General features: G+C 54.2%; 1 protein-coding gene across 1 annotated transcript in view; it reads left to right on the forward strand.

The window, feature by feature from the left end:
- MYO15A (myosin XVA) overlaps nucleotides 1-16570 on the forward strand; it is a 67266-nt gene that overhangs the window by 10753 nt on the left and 39943 nt on the right. Inside the window, exons 8-28 of the mRNA XM_011975303.1 lie at nucleotides 1528-1636; nucleotides 1760-1823; nucleotides 3374-3487; nucleotides 4143-4304; nucleotides 6682-6795; nucleotides 7385-7443; nucleotides 7530-7653; nucleotides 8598-8693; nucleotides 9133-9264; nucleotides 9829-9954; nucleotides 10553-10630; nucleotides 11512-11660; nucleotides 11782-11827; nucleotides 12014-12138; nucleotides 12647-12764; nucleotides 13067-13242; nucleotides 13745-13829; nucleotides 14565-14618; nucleotides 14712-14793; nucleotides 14867-14997; nucleotides 15495-15590. Coding sequence (XP_011830693.1) covers nucleotides 1528-1636; nucleotides 1760-1823; nucleotides 3374-3487; nucleotides 4143-4304; nucleotides 6682-6795; nucleotides 7385-7443; nucleotides 7530-7653; nucleotides 8598-8693; nucleotides 9133-9264; nucleotides 9829-9954; nucleotides 10553-10630; nucleotides 11512-11660; nucleotides 11782-11827; nucleotides 12014-12138; nucleotides 12647-12764; nucleotides 13067-13242; nucleotides 13745-13829; nucleotides 14565-14618; nucleotides 14712-14793; nucleotides 14867-14997; nucleotides 15495-15590 — 2240 coding nt within the window. The remainder of the gene's footprint in view (nucleotides 1-1527; nucleotides 1637-1759; nucleotides 1824-3373; nucleotides 3488-4142; nucleotides 4305-6681; nucleotides 6796-7384; nucleotides 7444-7529; nucleotides 7654-8597; nucleotides 8694-9132; nucleotides 9265-9828; nucleotides 9955-10552; nucleotides 10631-11511; nucleotides 11661-11781; nucleotides 11828-12013; nucleotides 12139-12646; nucleotides 12765-13066; nucleotides 13243-13744; nucleotides 13830-14564; nucleotides 14619-14711; nucleotides 14794-14866; nucleotides 14998-15494; nucleotides 15591-16570) is intronic.

Consider the following 16570-nt stretch of genomic DNA (forward strand, 5'->3'; position numbering starts at 1 on the left):
CAATACAGGGGTGATATTAGTACCTACCTCATGGGATTGTTAACAACGGCATTATCAGGGCAATGTGTCTGGCACACAGTAGGTGCTTAAATAGGTGGGAGCTTGCGATCAGCCATGGTCACCATGGTCACCTTTAGGCAGCTCTGCCCATGAGATGCTATTCCTTTTTTGTTGTTTTGTTTGTTTTTGTTTTGTTTTTATTTTTGTTTTAGACAGTCTCTCTCTGTCGCCAGGCTGGAGTGCAGTGGTGCAATCTTGGCTCACTGCAACCTCTGCCTCCCGGGTTCAAGCAATTCTCCTGCCTCGGCCTCCTGAGTAGCTGGGACTACAGGTGGGCACCACCACGCCCAGCTAATTTTTTGTATTTTTAGTAGAGACAGAGTTTCACCATGTTGGTCAGGATGGTCTCGATCTCCTGGCCTCGTGATCTGCCCACCTCGGTCTCCCAAAGTCCTGGAATTACAGGCATGAGCCACCATGCCGGGCCAATGCTATTCCTTTTTCCATCCCTTTAGCAGATATTTTTTGAGGGCCTACTAAGCACCAGGTCCGTTTAGATGCTGGGGACTCAGAGATCGTGCCTGTAGGATTTGACAGTCTAGTGGGGAGACAGACAATACCCAAGAAAATAGAGAGTTTGCCAATGGGGCTAAGGGCTACCGGGGAGAGAATTCTAGTGACCTTCCTGCGAGAGGTGAGGTTGGGGGGGCATGCAGGTGCGTGGGAGCAGTGGCGTCTAAGCAGAGGGAACAGGATATGCCAATGGTCAGAGGCAGAAGTGGGCCTGGGTGTCAGAGAACAGTGAGGAAGGCCAGGGCGGAGGTTCAGGGATCCTTGGCTGGTAGTAGCCATGGGGGAGGGGAGAAGAGGACATCCCCAGAGCCATTTGGAAGGCAGACTCAGCATATTTTCATACCTTGGAGACCCCATGGCAGTCCCCAAGCCTGGACCCCTGGGGTCTCTGAGCCTCACAGGTTTTTGCTAGTCCCTCGCTGGTCTGAGGCTCCTAGTCTCCTGGAGAGAGAGGTGGTCGGTCCTGCTAGTGACTCCATTCTGTTCTTGTCTCTCTCTTTGTCCTCCCTCCTGGGCGCTCTTGAAGATAAAGGTACTCTGTGTGTGTGTGTGTGTGTGTGTATGTGTGTGTGTGTGTGTGTGTTTGTCCGGGAAAATGTGTGTGGATGTGCCTGCTCCTGTGTGGGTGGAGGGACAGGCAGGAAGGGACATCCAAAGGCCTGTCCTGGGCTGGGCAGGGGCTTGTGGTCAGGGGCTGCCGTGGGGGACCATGGAGGCTGGAAGGCTGGGAGAGGGAAAGCATGGGACTTGCTGTGTGGGAGTTGGGCAGCATGGGGTGGGGGACCCTGGGGGACACTGGAGAGACCTCAGGATTCTCTAGGGAGCCCACCTCTGGTCACCCCTCATAAAGGGAGGTCCTTGGGGAGGCCCGTGTCTGGGTGTCCCCAGCTAAGCCTCCCACCCAGGCCCCCAGAAGAGTGCCTGGCCCCTCAATTCCCACATCTCCTTCTGGAGTCCAGATCCTGGAGGCAACACCCCTCTTGGAGTCCTTCGGTAATGCCAAAACCGTCAGGAACGACAACTCCAGCCGCTTTGGGAAGTTCATGGAAATCTTTCTGGAAGGGTGAGCTGGGACAGTGGAGGGCCTCCGAAAAGCTTTGCAGTGTCTTCCATGTCCCGCCACAGCCCCTGAGCCAACACCAGCCCTCCTACCCCCACTGAGAGCTGACTGTTCTCCCCACCCCAGGGGCGTGATCTCTGGTGCCATAACCTCCCAGTATCTGCTTGAGAAATCCAGGATCGTGTTTCAGGTGGGCCAGCCCCTCCCAGGCCTGTGTGTTGGGCAGGGTGGGGGTGGGAGGTACAGATACTCAGAGCCTGGCCCCTGGTGGGGCTGGGTAGATGTGAAATTAATGAATGAATACGTGCATACATGTGTACATGGGAGCCTGGGACCTCCCCTCCCTGACCCTCCTCCAGCCACAGTGGCTCCTCCCTGCCCCACAACACACAGGCACGCTTCTGCCAGGGCCTCTGCACCTTCTGTTCCTTCCCTCAAGAGCACTTATCCCTCAGGCGCCTGCTTGGCCAAACCCCTCACTTCCTCCAAGTCTCCCCTACAATTTCACCCACTCAGGAAGCTCTCCATTTAAAAACGCAACACCTCTCCATCCCATCAGAACCCCCACCTCCACTGCTTTATTTCTCTCCAGTGTACTTATTTTTTTTGTTTGTTTTTGTTTTTGTTTGTTTTTTTGAGACAGAGTGTCACTCTGTCGCCCAGGCTGGAGTGCAGTGGCACGATCTCGGCTCACTGCAACCTCGGCCTCCTGGATTCACGCCATTCTCCTGCCTCAGCCTCCCGAGTAGCTGGGACTACAGGTGCCCACCACCACACCCGGCTAATTTTTTGTATTTTTAGTAGAGATAGTAGAGATGGGGTTTCACCATGCTAGCCAGGATGGTCTCAATCTCCTGACCTCGTGATCTGCCCACCTCGGCCTCCCAAAGTGCTGGGATTACAGGCGTGAGCCACCGCACCTGGCCATATTTTGTGTTTTGTTTTTTTTTTGAGACGGAGTCTTGCTCTGTCACCCAGGCTGGAGTGCAGTGGTGCCATCTCGGCTCACTGCAAGCTCCGCCTCCCGGGTTCACGCCATTCTCCTGCCTCAGCCTCCCCAGTAGCTGGGACTACAGGCACCTGCCACCACACCCGGCTAATTTTTTTTTTTTTTTTTTGTATTTTTAGTAGAGACGGGGTTTCACCATGTTAGCCAGGATGGTCTTGATCTCCTGACCTCGTTATCCACCCGTCTCAGCCTCCCAAAGTGCTGGGATTACAGGTGTGAGCCACTGCACCCGGCCATATTTTATGTTTTAACCAGTGATTTGCTGAGTGTCTGTCTCCCTAGCTAGCGGGTGGGCTCCATCAGGACAAGGGTTTCTCTCTGCCTTGTTCTCCACTGTGTCCCAAGGGCCTAGGATAGGTTTTGGTGCACAGGAAGTGCTCAGCCATCAACAAGCTCTGTGTGTGCACATGTGGTCTGTGGATAGACATGTATGTAGGTGTGTGTGGCCGGTACACATAAGAGAAGATGAGTCCCTTTTCTCTTATTTCTCCTAACCAAATAAAATCTCACCAGAACCCTCTCAACCTTCAGTCATACCAGGGCACCTCTGCTTCTGCCCTCACCCGCAGCTGGCACCAGGCTGGGAGCCCCATCCATCACAAAGGTGTCTGTTCTCATCTGCAACCCGCTGTGTGCATGTGCATTTGTGGGCAGGCTTGGGCCTGTATGTGTACCTGGGGGTCACCTAGGTAAGTGGTTTCCTTCTCTGTGCCCACCTACCCACTCTACAGGCCAAAAACGAGAGGAATTACCACATCTTCTACGAGTTGTTGGCCGGGTTGCCTGCCCAGCTCCGGCAGGCCTTTAGCCTGCAAGAGGCTGAGACCTACTACTATCTGAACCAGGTGAGTGCCAGCAGGCATCTGAAGGCTCCCAGCCCTGGTCCTCCCACCCTGACACCCCTGGGTAGGCTGAGGGAGCTGAGTTGTGAGTGATGGAGTGTGACGGTGATGGAGATTTGGGGAGAGTGAGTTTGGATTTAAGACATCTCGTCACAGTGAGGGGGAGCAGGCGTCTTCTGGGTCCAAAGTGGAAGCAGGAAAGGCCTACCTGACTTCATTTATCTGGAACCCGGAACAGAACCTACCAGTCTAGAGTTACTACACTTCCCCTCTCTGTAACTCAGCTTCCTCACCTGTAAAATGGGGACAACATAGTACCACTTTGCAGGGATGTAGTGAGGCTTAGATGAGGAAATGCATGTAAAGAGCTTAACACAGGGCCTGGCATGCAGTACATGCTCAGTAAACACTGACTACTCTTTTCATTATTATCACTGGGCAGCTACAAAGGTCAACAGGTGACAACCACTGCCACACATTGCACTTGGAATCTATGAACCCTGTCCTCTGCCCTGCTCAGAGCCTCCATGCCCATGAGAGTGGAATGAGAGCTTGAGTGACCAGCTCAGGCCACACTGCTGGTCAGGGCAGAGCAGGACCTGGAGGACTCCCCAGCCCCACCCAACCTCCCTGATCCTCAGCCTCTGCCCTCACGCAGGGTGGGAACTGTGAGATAGCGGGAAAGAGCGATGCAGATGACTTTCGCCGACTCCTGGCTGCCATGGAGGTGCTGGGCTTCAGCAGCGAGGACCAGGACAGCATCTTCCGCATCCTGGCCTCCATCCTGCACCTGGGCAACGTCTACTTTGAGAAGTATGAGGTGAGGGGACGCCACAGCCTGCCATGGGGCCCGCACCCTCTGGACTTGGCCGTCTTTTCCAAGGCCTTCTCTGTTTCCCTTTCAGATTACACTCTTCACACATCACTTGTTCCTGTTTTTTTTCCTTTTCCTTTGAGGTTGTCCATCTTTTTCCTCCTTATATGTATTAAGGAAATCAGCCCTTTGTCTCTGACATGAATTGCACATATATCTTCCAGTTTGTCATTTACGTTTTAACTTTGTTTACAATGTTTTTTGGTGGTTTGTTTTTGTTTTTGTTTTTTGTTTGTTTTTTGGTTTTTTTGGTGGGGAGGAGTCTCACTCTGTCGCCCAGGCTGGAGTGCAATGGCGCAGTCTTGGCTCACTCCTGTTGACTCACTGCAACCTCTGCCTCCCAGGCTCAAGTGATTCTCCTGCCTCAGCCTCCCGACTAGCTGGGATTATAGGCACGTGTCACTACCACTCCACTAATTTTTGTATTTTTAGTAGAGACGGGGTTTCACCATGTTGGCCAGGCTGGTCTTGAACTCCTGACCTGAAACGATCCACTCACCTCGGCCTCCCAAAATGCTGGGATTATAGGCGTGAGCCACCGCGCCCAGCCCTTTGGTGTTTATTTTATTTTATTTTGTTGATTTTTATGTATTTATTTTTTCTTTGAGATGGATTCTCGCTCTGTCGCCAGGCTGGAGTGCAGTGGCGCGATCTCAGCTCACTGCAACCTCCGCCTCCCAGGTTCAAGCGATTCTCCTACCTCGACCTCCTGAGTAGCTGGGACTACAGGTGTGTGCCACCACACCCAGCTAATTTTTGTATTTTTAGTAAAGATGGGGTTTCACCATGTTGGCCAGGATGGTCTTGATCTCTTGACCTTGTGATCCGCCCACCTCGGCCTCCCAAAGTGCTAGGATTACAGCCGTGAGTCACCAAGCCCGGCCTGTTGGGTTTTTTATGCAAATTGTTTTAAAATTATTTTTAGGTAGTTCATTTATCAATCTTTTCTAGTATATTTAAATTTTACATTTGAAATTTTAAACAACTTTTCATTTTTAGAGAAACTTCCTAAAATTGTAACAGCCTTTTTCCATAACTTTTTCTAAGACCTTTTATGGATTTTATGAGTTTTAAAAAACATTTAAATCTTTGATCCATCCAAATTTATCCTAGTAAGGTGTGACGTAGGAATCCAACTTTTTTTTCCAGATGTTTACTCAATTGTCCTAATCTCTTGATTTGAAAACTACATCTTCATTAGCCGAGTATGGTGGCTCGTGTCTGTAATCCCAACATTTTGGGAGGCCAAGGCAGGTGGATTACTTGAGCCCAGGAGCTCGAGACCAGCCTAGGCAACATAGCAAGGCCCCATCTCTACAAAAAAAAAATTTTGTAAAAAAGAAAGAAAAATACATCTTTATCATGTGCTAAGTTTATACATACATTTATATCTAATTCCAGACTTTCTTTTGTGCTTTGTTAATCTATTTATGTACTGTGTCTATAACGACACTGTTTTTTTTCTTTTAATCGGCTTTTTTTTTTCTTTTTATTTTTTGAGACAGGGTCTCACTCTATGGCCCAGGCTGGAGTACAGTGGCACTGTCATAGCTCACTGCAGCCTCAACCTCCTAGGCCCAAGCGATCCTCCTGCTTCAGCCTCCTGAGTAGCTGGGGCTACAGGTTTAGGCCACCATACCCAGCACATTTTTTAGACAGGGTCTCACTATGTTGCCAGGCTGGTCTTGAACCCCCTGCCTCATTCGATCCTCCCACCTCAGCCTCCCAAAGTGCTGGGATTACAGACATGAGCCACCGTGCCCAGCCTGTTTCTGTTTTTTATTTTTTAATTTTTTTGAGACGGAATTTCACTCTTGTCACCCAGGCTGGAGTGCAATGGCACGGCCTCAGCTCACTGTAATCTTCGCCTCCTGGGTTCAAATGATTCTCCTGCCTCAGCCTCCCAAGTAGCTGGGATTACAGGCAGCCACCACCGTGTGTGGCTATTTTTTTTTTTTTTTTTTTTTTTTTTGAGACAGAGTTTCGCTCTTGTTGCCCAGGCTAGAGTGCAATGGTGCGATTTCGGCTCACTGCAACCTCCACCTCCCAGGTCAAGCGATTCTCCTGTCTCAGCCTCCCGAGTAGCTGGGATTACAGGCATGTGCCACTATGCCCGGCTAGTTTTGTATTTTTAGTAAAGATGGGGTTTCTCCATGTTGGTCAGGCTGGTCTCGAACTCCTGGCCTCAGCTAATCCACCCGCCTCGGCCTCCCAAAGTGCTAGTATTACTGGTGTGAGCCATAGTGCCTGGCCCTGTTTTTCATATGAACTTTAAATTCAGCTTATCTAGTTCAAAGCACATTCCTGTTGGTATTTTGCATAGATGGATGCACAGGAGGTGGCCTCAGTGGTGAGTGCCCGGGAGATCCAGGCCGTGGCAGAGCTGCTGCAGATCTCCCCTGAGGGTCTGCAGAAGGCCATCACCTTCAAAGTGACCGTGAGTCTGTGGGCATCTGGCCTTCAAACAAAGCTTTCTACCAGGGCCTGGACAGAGCTGCCTTGTGCTGATCCTTCGTGGGCAGCCTTTCCCTCTCTCCTGCTTTCTCTGTCCCTGGGTCAGGCAGGGAGGGGAGTAATTTCAGACCCCAAAGACATTTCAGATTCCAATCTCAGACTGTTGCATAGGCTGTTTCCTCTACCTGGAATGCTCTTCCTCTTTTCACACCTACTCATCCTTTAAGAGCCTATCCAGGTATCCCCTCCTCTAAGAAGCCTTCCCTAATCTTTGGCCGGGTCAGTGCCTCATCTGGTCTTTCAGTCCTAGGCCCATTCCCCCTTCCCAGGGTTGATCTCATTGTATCTGCTGATGCCTCTGTCTCCCCCATTAGACCTGCAGTCCCCACCACTACCAGCATTGCCAGGCAGAGTTGGGGTGGGGGCGGGGGTGGTCCTGCCTAGTCTCTGTGTGCACAGTCACTATATCCCTCCAGCCTCCCTTCCCCATGCTCCCACTCCCCTAGTCCCCTGGGGGCTTTCTGGAGGCAGTGGCCAGCCTGCTGTCACTCAAGGGCTGTGCGCCTCCTTAGGAGACAATGCGAGAGAAGATCTTCACGCCCCTAACTGTGGAGAGCGCTGTGGATGCCAGGTGAGGCCGCGCCCTGCCCTGCCTGAGCCCCGAGGCCCAGCACCCCACACAGTGTCCTGCTCACACCAGTACCACCTCTGCTTCAGGGACGCCATCGCCAAGGTCTTGTATGCACTTCTGTTCAGCTGGCTCATCACCAGGGTCAACGCACTGGTGTCCCCACGGCAGGACATGCTGTCCATCGCCATCCTGGACATCTATGGTTTCGAGGTGGGGCCGTGTAGGAGGCTGAGGGGCGGGGGACATAGGCAAGGTCTCACCTCCCTCAGGTGTCTCGGGCTGCCCTTCCCATCCCTTTCTGTGCCTGCAGCAGGTGCCATCCTCCCTTCATGAACCCCTCCCTGTCACCATCTCCCTTGTCTCCTTTCATTTTCTTTACTCACCACAAGTACTCCCAAGGCCTCCGGGCCAGGCTCTGTGCTGGGCAATACCAGCTGCCCAGAAAGGACCAGCCAGGGGAGCTTGGGGAGCTTCCAGGTGAGGCTGGGTGGGGGTGGGGGCAGACTCTGACAAGCCCATATGCTCCAGTGGGCACCTTTAGTTCACCTGGGCAGGAATGGGGAAGGCTTCCTGGATGAGGGCAAGACACTCCTGAGACCCCGCAAAGGCACTGTAGGTGCAGGGAACAGAATATGCAAAGGCTGGGAGGGGTGGTGGGGCGTGGGGTCTGGGACTGGACTTCATGTGTGGGGGAGGGGTGACTGCTGTGCCAGTGCACAGCAAAGGAAGTGGCGAGGGATGGGGCAAGAGCACGATGCGGCCATCACAGGTACTCACGTGGCACCTGTTATGTGCCAGGTGCTGTTCAAAGCACTTTGTTAATTCACTTCATCCTTACAGTAACCTTGTGAGGCAGGTACTGTCAGTATCCTCATTTTACAGATGAGAAAACTGAGGCATGGGGCTGTTATTCAAGGTAATGTAGCTAGAAAGTGGCCGAGCCAGAATTTGAACCCAGGCAGAAGGCCCCGGAGCCTTGGCCATCAGCCACTGCCTGTCAGGTTCCGTCCTGGGTGCAGCAGGAGCCGTGGAAGGTTCCGAGCTGAGGGTCTGTGGTTGAGCTCCAGCTTTTTGAAGTTGCCACCAGGGAAGGCAGGGCAAACAGGCTGGTGGCCAAGGAAGGACCAGTCCCAGCCTCCCCATCCACCTGGCAGGACCTGAGCTTCAACAGCTTTGAGCAGCTGTGTATTAACTACGCAAACGAGAACCTTCAGTACCTTTTCAACAAGATCGTCTTCCAGGAGGAGCAGGTGTGTGGGCCCCATTAATACTCCTGTCCCTGTCTTCACTGGCCAGTGGACCTCCGTGGAGACAGATGAGGATATACTGGTTGTTTAAGGGCAATTCTGACATCAGTAGACAGCGGAGGAAAAGGCATTCTAAGCTGGGGACCAGCCCATGGGAAGGTCTCTGTTCTGGAGGGAAAGGTGCTGAGGTGCTGTGCTCAGAGAGGAGTCCCCTTGGGGGGTCCTTGTCCTCTACTAGGCTGTCCCAGGCAGAGGGAGCAGCAGGACCCTGAGTTGGCTCATGCTGCCTTATCAGGGGGTGAGTTCCCTGTTCTGGGAGGTATGCAAGCAGAGGTGCTGCTGGCCAGGCTCCTTCAGATTCAGCCTGGGAGGGAGGGTGGGGAGGGTGGGTGGGCCCTGGACAGGGATGGGAGGTTGAGCTCCTGCTGCCCACTGCCTGCAGGAGGAGTATATCCGTGAGCAGATCGACTGGCAGGAGATCACCTTTGCTGACAACCAGCCCTGCATCAACCTCATCTCACTGAAACCTTATGGCATCCTGCGAATCCTCGACGACCAGTGTTGCTTTCCCCAGGTGAGCTGCAGGCACTGTGTGAGCCTAGTCAGGTCACAGATCTCTCAGCCTCGTGTCCTCATCCCACCCTGACTCCTTCATTCCTCTCTGCTCTGGCCTGAGGAAGGCAGTGGGGGGTTGGGACACCCGACCTACTATTCACATCCTGGGGTGATTGAGGCCAGATGGGCAGCTATGTGTGTTCAGAAGAGAGGCTGCACCAGCCTGGAAAGTCACAGAAGGTTTCCTAGAGTAGGTAACCTTGGGATTGGACCTCAAATCCTGATTGCAAAACACAAGGGTGGAATGGCAGTGAGATCAATAGAGTGCAAAGGCAGTTGGCCTGGAGGGGAGGCAGTTAGGAGCTCACTCAGCCACACCTATCTTCAAGGCACCACTTAGGCCTCCAGTGCCTGGCTAAGGCACTTGCCTTCCGACCTAGGGAGATGGGTAGCCATGGGAAGCTGTGAGTTGTTCCTCTCTGGTGCTCAATTAGGAGCAGTCGGGGATAGTGAGGTTGCTACCAGGCCAAGAACAGGGTGTCCAGGCCCCCTGCCCACCCACTGATCCCTAAATTGCCCCCAGGCTACAGACCACACCTTCCTACAGAAGTGCCACTACCATCATGGCGCCAACCCGCTCTATTCCAAACCCAAGATGCCGCTGCCTGAGTTCACCATCAAGCACTATGCAGGCAAGGTCACCTACCAGGTGAGCCCCGAGACAGTCGGCCTGGCCGCTGGTGCTGCAGTGCTGCTAGCTGTTGGAGACACAGAAGCACAACACTGGCCCCAGACATTCACACCCAGGTCCAATTCTGACTCTGCTGTGCCCAAGCTCTGTGACCTTGAGCAAATTGCTTAGCTAGTCTGAGCCTCAGTTCTCTCACTTGGAAAATGGGGATAATAATAGTGCCCAACTCATGGGGTGGGTGTGAGAAATATAGGGTGGGTTTGATAAAGAGTAGCTCATCAATAGTGACTTCACTGTGGTCACCCTCATCACTATTACCTGAGGCACATTCCTGCCCTGGAGGTGTCTCAGGCTAGGATTCCATGCCTCTGTCCCCATCCAGGCCTTACTTTTCTCATCTGTAGAATGGGTACAGGACAATGTCCTTCACTGAGGGTGAGGCCAAGACCCAGGTTGGTCATGTGAAGCCATGGTGAATGCTCCCCTCCCCCAGGAATAGGGAGAATGGTGGGGACTGGAGAGGTAGGGACCATAGAAGTGAGGAAGATCCAGTCCCTCCTAGGATAGACAGAGAGACAGAGGCCAGGATTACCCGGGCCATTGTTCCCCTTTTCAGGTGCACAAGTTCCTGGACAAGAACCACGACCAAGTGCGCCAGGACGTGCTGGATCTGTTCGTTCGGAGCCGGACACGGGTGAGCCTTGCCTCCCACCGCTCTGGCCCTGCCCCCATGCATGGCCCCACCCCCACACCCAGCCCGCCTTCAGGCCTTAGACCGTGTTGCCACCTCCTGGCTCCGCTTAGCTTTGGCCAAAGACAAGGGTGGCCTGGACACCCTATCCCTGGCCTGTTCTCGCCTAGCTTGGCTCCTCATCCTGATCCTGCCATCTGGCTCCTGACAGTCCCAGTGGCTAGACCCCGGCCCCACTCCCAATTCTAACCCTGTACCCCACCAGCTGTGACCTTGCCCTGTACTTACCCCACTCTGGGCCCCACCCCATTCCCTGGCCCATTCTCTCCTGGCTTCTTGCCAGACCTGCTCCCCCAATCCCACCTCCTGGTGTTCTCAGTTTCCCCCACCCCACCCATAAGGCCCTGGGGGAGAGCTTGGGGTACCAACTTTGGGTTCCTTGAAGGCTTAGGGAGGCCCTGCATCCCAGCTACACTACGGCCAGCAGATGGCCCTATGACAGAGCACAGGCCTGGTAACATCACCTCCCCTATCTGGCCCTCCCCTTCCTCCTGTCCACTGGGCACCCTCCTCATGAGGTCATAGCCAGAGTTCACAACCATGTGTCTAACAGGCCACCTTGGGGCCAGGCACACAGTCAGTGACTGTGTGTTCCTTAGACTGAAGGGGAAAAAGCCAGTTATGGGATGGATCCCTTGGAAGGTGCTGAGCCCTACCTGTTTTGAGAAGCATGTAAGTTAGGATGACAGAGGCCTTGCAGAGAGAACAGGGGTCCAGTTAGTCTTCAGATCCCCCTGGTCCAGAGATTTGACTCCTGCTCTCTGTTCCTCCTCATTTCGGTCTCCCGGCCCCTGCCTGTTTTCCCTGCCCTGACCCCTGCCCAGGTGGTGGCACACCTCTTCTCCAGCCATGCCCCACAGGCTGCCCCTCAGCGCCTGGGCAAGAGCAGCTCCGTCACTCGGCTCTACAAGGCACACACCGTGGCTGCCAAGTTCCAGCAGTCACTCCTGGATCTGGTGGAAAAGATGGAGAGGTGGGGTGGGGGGCAGGTGGGCGGAGCACCCAGTCTCATCCTTAACCCACCTCATGACCCTCAGAGGGTGAGCGCCTTCTTTTCCTGAGGCCTCACGCTGTCCTCTTCCTGCCGCTACCAGGTGTAACCCCTTGTTCATGCGTTGCCTGAAGCCCAACCACAAGAAGGTGAGTGAGAGCTGAGGCCTCTGAGAGTGCCAAATCCTCCTGCCCATGCTGTGCGACCTTGGGCAAGTGGCTTGGCCTCTCTGGACCTGCATCTGCCCAGCCTAGCATTGGGACTATTCACCATGACTGTGCCTTCTGCACATGGCTGAGCCAATGTGCAGACTCCCTCTCTGGGCATCCCTACAGGAGCCAAATCTCTTTGAGCCAGATGTGGTAATGGCACAGTTACGCTATTCAGGGGTGCTGGAGACCGTGAGGATCCGCAAGGAGGGATTTCCAGTGCGCCTGCCTTTCCAGGGGTTCATCGACAGGTATCTTGGTTAGGGTAGTTCCTGAGCTCTACAAATCCCTGCCCAAGTCCCCATGGCCCCAGGAATACACAACCCAGGCAGTACAGGGCTTGCCATGCACAGTTGCTCAGGTTGTATACTTCACAAGGCTGCCACATGCTAGCTGTTATGTGGTAGATACATTTATTGTATTGCCTTTTTTGTAGTTATATATTGTATAACATATAATATGTATAATCAACCCTCCGTGTTGATTAGAATGATTTTAGTAGTTACAATGACAAGTTTCCAGCAGGTGGCAGTCAAGTGTCCTGTTCTACTGAAATCATCTATTATAACAATTGTCTGACACCCAGAAGTAAAGAGTCTTGAGGATGGAGTGCCTTTTTTCAGATTACAACAAACTATTCGTGGAGCCACCACTGGGACTAGGCCTTTTGGACACGGGGCTGGGGGCAGTAACCCCATGGTCTAGCAGGCACCCCAGGTAGGTCTCATAGCCTCAGACTGAGTTTGGGCCCCCTGCCAGGTACTGCTGTCTAGTGGCCCTCAAGCATGACCTGCCGGCTAATGGGGACATGTGTGTGTCAGTGCTGAGTCGCCTGTGCAAAGTCATGCCAAACATGTACCGTGTTGGGGTCAGCAAGGTGAGTCCCGCCCCACAGTCAGCCCTTGGAGACCCCAAGTTCGGGGGCTCCACAACTACTGAGTCAGAAATGTCCAAGCTAGAGACTGCCGTCCCAGGAGCAACCCAGATGAGCTTGGGACATGGAATGCTAACTACCTGATTCACCAGCATCCTTCAACCTTTCCAAATCCACCCCATCCTCCAGCCCCGCTCTAGGAGGCTGCCCTGCCTATTCTGTCTCCACGGACTTCTAGAGAGGGAGGGGCCCTTAGTCCAGCCTCCTGGCTCCTATCTGCCTCAGTGCCTTCCTCCTGCCCTCAGCTGTTCCTTAAGGAACACCTATACCAGCTGCTGGAGAGTATGCGAGAGCATGTCCTGAATCTGGCAGCCCTCACGCTGCAGCGCTTCCTCCGTGGCTTCTTCATTAAGCGGCGATTCCGCTCTCTGCGCCATAAGATCATCCTGCTGCAAAGCCGGGCTCGTGGCTACCTTGCCAGGTGAGGCGCAGAAAAGGCAGGATTCCTAGGAGACCTATGGTCAGGCTCAGGAGAGGCCACGCCTGACCTTGGGTGGTGAGCTCCCTATCCCTGGAAGCATGCAAGCTGAGGGTGGAGGCCTCTGTAGGAGGATGATCAGATTCTCTGCGTCTCTGCTTTTGAATGTCCTTCCCAGCCAACCCCAGGTCCTTGTAACTGGTGGGTGGGAATCCATTCAGCCAAGAGGGACCTTACCCTGCATTTCAGGGACCCTGAGATTATAAGCTGTTGGGAAATAAATTATTCAGGCAGGTTTAATCCAGGCCTTACTACTTAATTTGCTGTGTGACCTTGGCCAAGTCACTGCCCCTCTCTGAGCTCCAGTTTCCCTTTGTGCCAAAGGACCCCAGGAGTGAGATGTGGGCACTGGCTCCCAGGCCAGGCTGGCAAGGGCCTCTCTGCCCCTTGATCACCCTGTCACCCTGTGGCCCCAATCCCTGACCTCCCCACTCCCCCAACCCAGGCAACGCTATCAGCAGATGAGGAGGAGTCTGGTGAAGTTCCGGTCCCTGGTACACGCATACATGAGCCGCCGACGCTATCTCAAGGTATAGGCTCTACCTTATCTGGGTCCAAGGGGACAGCAGAGAAGGGGAAAAGGTGCTTAGCACCCAAGAGGAGACCATTGGCCTCAGGCCGTCTTGGGTTCAAATTCTGCCTCTGCCACCCACTAGCTCTGTAACCTTGGCCATTGTCTATCCTCAATTTTCCCATCTACCCCTTGGGATTGTGGAGAGGGTTAAACGAGATGTTGCATTGAAGGATTTGGGCTGGTGCTGGGTTCACAGTGGGGTCTTCAGGAATTGAGGACCGTTAGAATTTGGCGACCTGAACGTCACTGGGTATGGTTTTGCTCTTACCTTCGTGTCTTGACCCACTGTCATGTAAACCAGCAACCAGAAAGATAAATGCAGTTCCCAAAGCAGTGAAGCAGTAGGTAGCCTTTACTGAAGGTTTTGTGGCGCTGCAGAGGAGGGCTTCCCATGATGCAGTGCTCAGCCACCTCCCAGAAATTCTCCTTGTGTGTCTCTTTCCCCAGCGTTTTCCTGCCTCCGCCTTTTGCCTCTGTCTCTGTCTTGCTCTCTCTCCTTTCCCCTCCCTGTTTCTCTGGCCAACCTCAGCCTCCTGCCCCACGTGTGGAGGGGGGCAGTCACCTCCACACAACAGGCAAGCTGTCCCCCTTGCTTGAGTGTGGCCACCTTGCGTAAGCTGGCCCGGCCTGCCTGGGTGCCCATCATCACCTCTGCCTGCAGCTCCCCACCTTGACATCTGCTCTCCTGAAGCTGAGGGCAGAGTGGAGGTGCCAGGTGGAGGGGGCGTGGCTGCGGGAGCAGGAGGTGGGTGTGGGTCTGGGTGGCAGCAGGGTCAAGGAGGGAGGCTGGCAGGTGGGGATGTGGCAGGCCTGTCTGCCCCATGCACTGTCCCTCCAGGAGCTGAGCAAGCGGGAGGTAGTGGCTGTGGGGCACCTGGAGGTACCGGCTGAGCTGGCTGGGCTCTTGCAAGCAGTGGCAGGTGGGTCAGCGCCAGGCGGGGGGAGGGCACAGGCAGATCAGAGCAGGCACCGCATTCCCTCCTCTCTCTACAGGCCTCAGGCTGGCCCAGGTGCCTCAGGTGGCCCCTGTGCGGACTCCTCGGCTCCAGGCTGAGCCCCGTGTCACACTGCCCCTGGACATCAACAACTATCCTATGGCCAAGTTTGTCCGGTGCCACTTCAAGGTAAGGGCTAGCTGAGGTCCAAGGTGCCCTGGCTGATAGACGCTGACCAATTCGAATGGACATTGTCCTTGCCCTGGGGCAAGCTCCTGGCTGCGCCCTGTGGTGTTGGGTATGAACCTTTTAGTTGCTGCATCATAGGGAATCTGGGAGATCCCTGGGGTCTGGATAGCAGTGGAGAGCCCTCAGGGCTCGGGCAGGGCTGTTTACCACCAACCAGTTTGGAAATATTTCAGAAATTGAACAACTGGTGGAGCCATAGCATGTCAGCCCAGCTCTGATTTCCTCCCCTCCAGATGAGGGTTTATGCTGTCCCTACCACCGACTTGCTGAAGGCCACTGTGGTGGCCCCTCACCAGCCCTCAGTTTCCCCATCCATACACTGAGGACCGAAGCCCCTGCCTCATAGGCCTTGGAGTCCCATGTGGCATGGAGCAGTGGGTCCAGATGTGCCTGTCAGTCCTGGCTCTGTCTGCTCATGTGCCTGCCCTGTGCCCTAGGAACCTGCCTTTGGGATGCTGACAGTGCCCCTGAGGACACCCCTCACGCAGCTGCCTGCCGAGCACCATGCAGAAGCCGTGAGCGTCTTCAAGCTGGTATGGGGTCTGCCCTAGCCCACCTTCTAATTCATAGCCCCTGGCCCTGAAGCTGGGCCGTGAGGCTTCCAGTCTTCCCAGCCCCCCGCAAGCCCAATCCATGAGCCCCACACCTCTTCCCCAAAGGAGGGACTTTTATGTCGGAGGGGGAGATCTGGCTTCCTCTCTGAGGACTGGTGACTTTTCTTCTCCCAGCCATCTTCCTGGCGAAAAAAAAAAAAGGCTGCCTTGGAGCCTCTCGGGGACACCAAGAAGAGACCCAGACCTTCTCCTTAAGGACTTCTCAGTTTGAAGGGGGAGGCAGAGTTGACCCAGCCAGTGACCACCAGTATGGACAGAGGGAAGCACCAAGGCTAGGGAGTCTGATGGGGCCACTAATTCAGCCCTGGGCAGGGCCAGAGAGGGCTTCCTGGAGGAGAAGGCATTTGAGCTGGAGGGGAATTTGCCAGGCAGGGAGAGTGGAGAAAGTACACAGAGAAGAGGAAATTGGTATGGTCAGAACGGAGTCAGGAGGGCAAGGGTGAGACTGGCCAGTGAGGCCTTGATTACAGACCCAGAGCTTAGATTTCATCCCAAGGGACCTAGGGAGCCAAGGCAGGTGCTTCCGTGAGAGGGATGTGGTCATATCTGAATGTTAAAAAGAACACTGTGTGGCCTAGATAGAGCAGGAGGTGGGGGCTGGCTGGAGGCCAGCGGTGCAGGGAGGGGGCTGGAGCTGCATGGGGAGTTCTAGAAGGTTCATGAACAGGAAAGATGACATACTTTGGATCTTTAATTTTCCCATAGTTTTGGTAAACTGCCTGGTCATTCAGCATAGAATACGGCAGTTGTATGCTGGGCGCGATGGCGCACACTTGTAATCCCAGCACTTTGGGAGGCCAAGGCAGGCAGATCCCTTGAGTCCAGGTGTTTGAGACCAGCCTGGGAAACATGGTGAAACGCTGTCTCTACTAAAAATACAAAAATTAGCTGGGTGTGGC

The sequence above is a fragment of the Mandrillus leucophaeus genome, unplaced genomic scaffold, assembly GCF_000951045.1.
Source record: "Mandrillus leucophaeus isolate KB7577 unplaced genomic scaffold, Mleu.le_1.0 Scaffold153, whole genome shotgun sequence".
Lineage (NCBI taxonomy): Eukaryota > Metazoa > Chordata > Mammalia > Primates > Cercopithecidae > Mandrillus > Mandrillus leucophaeus.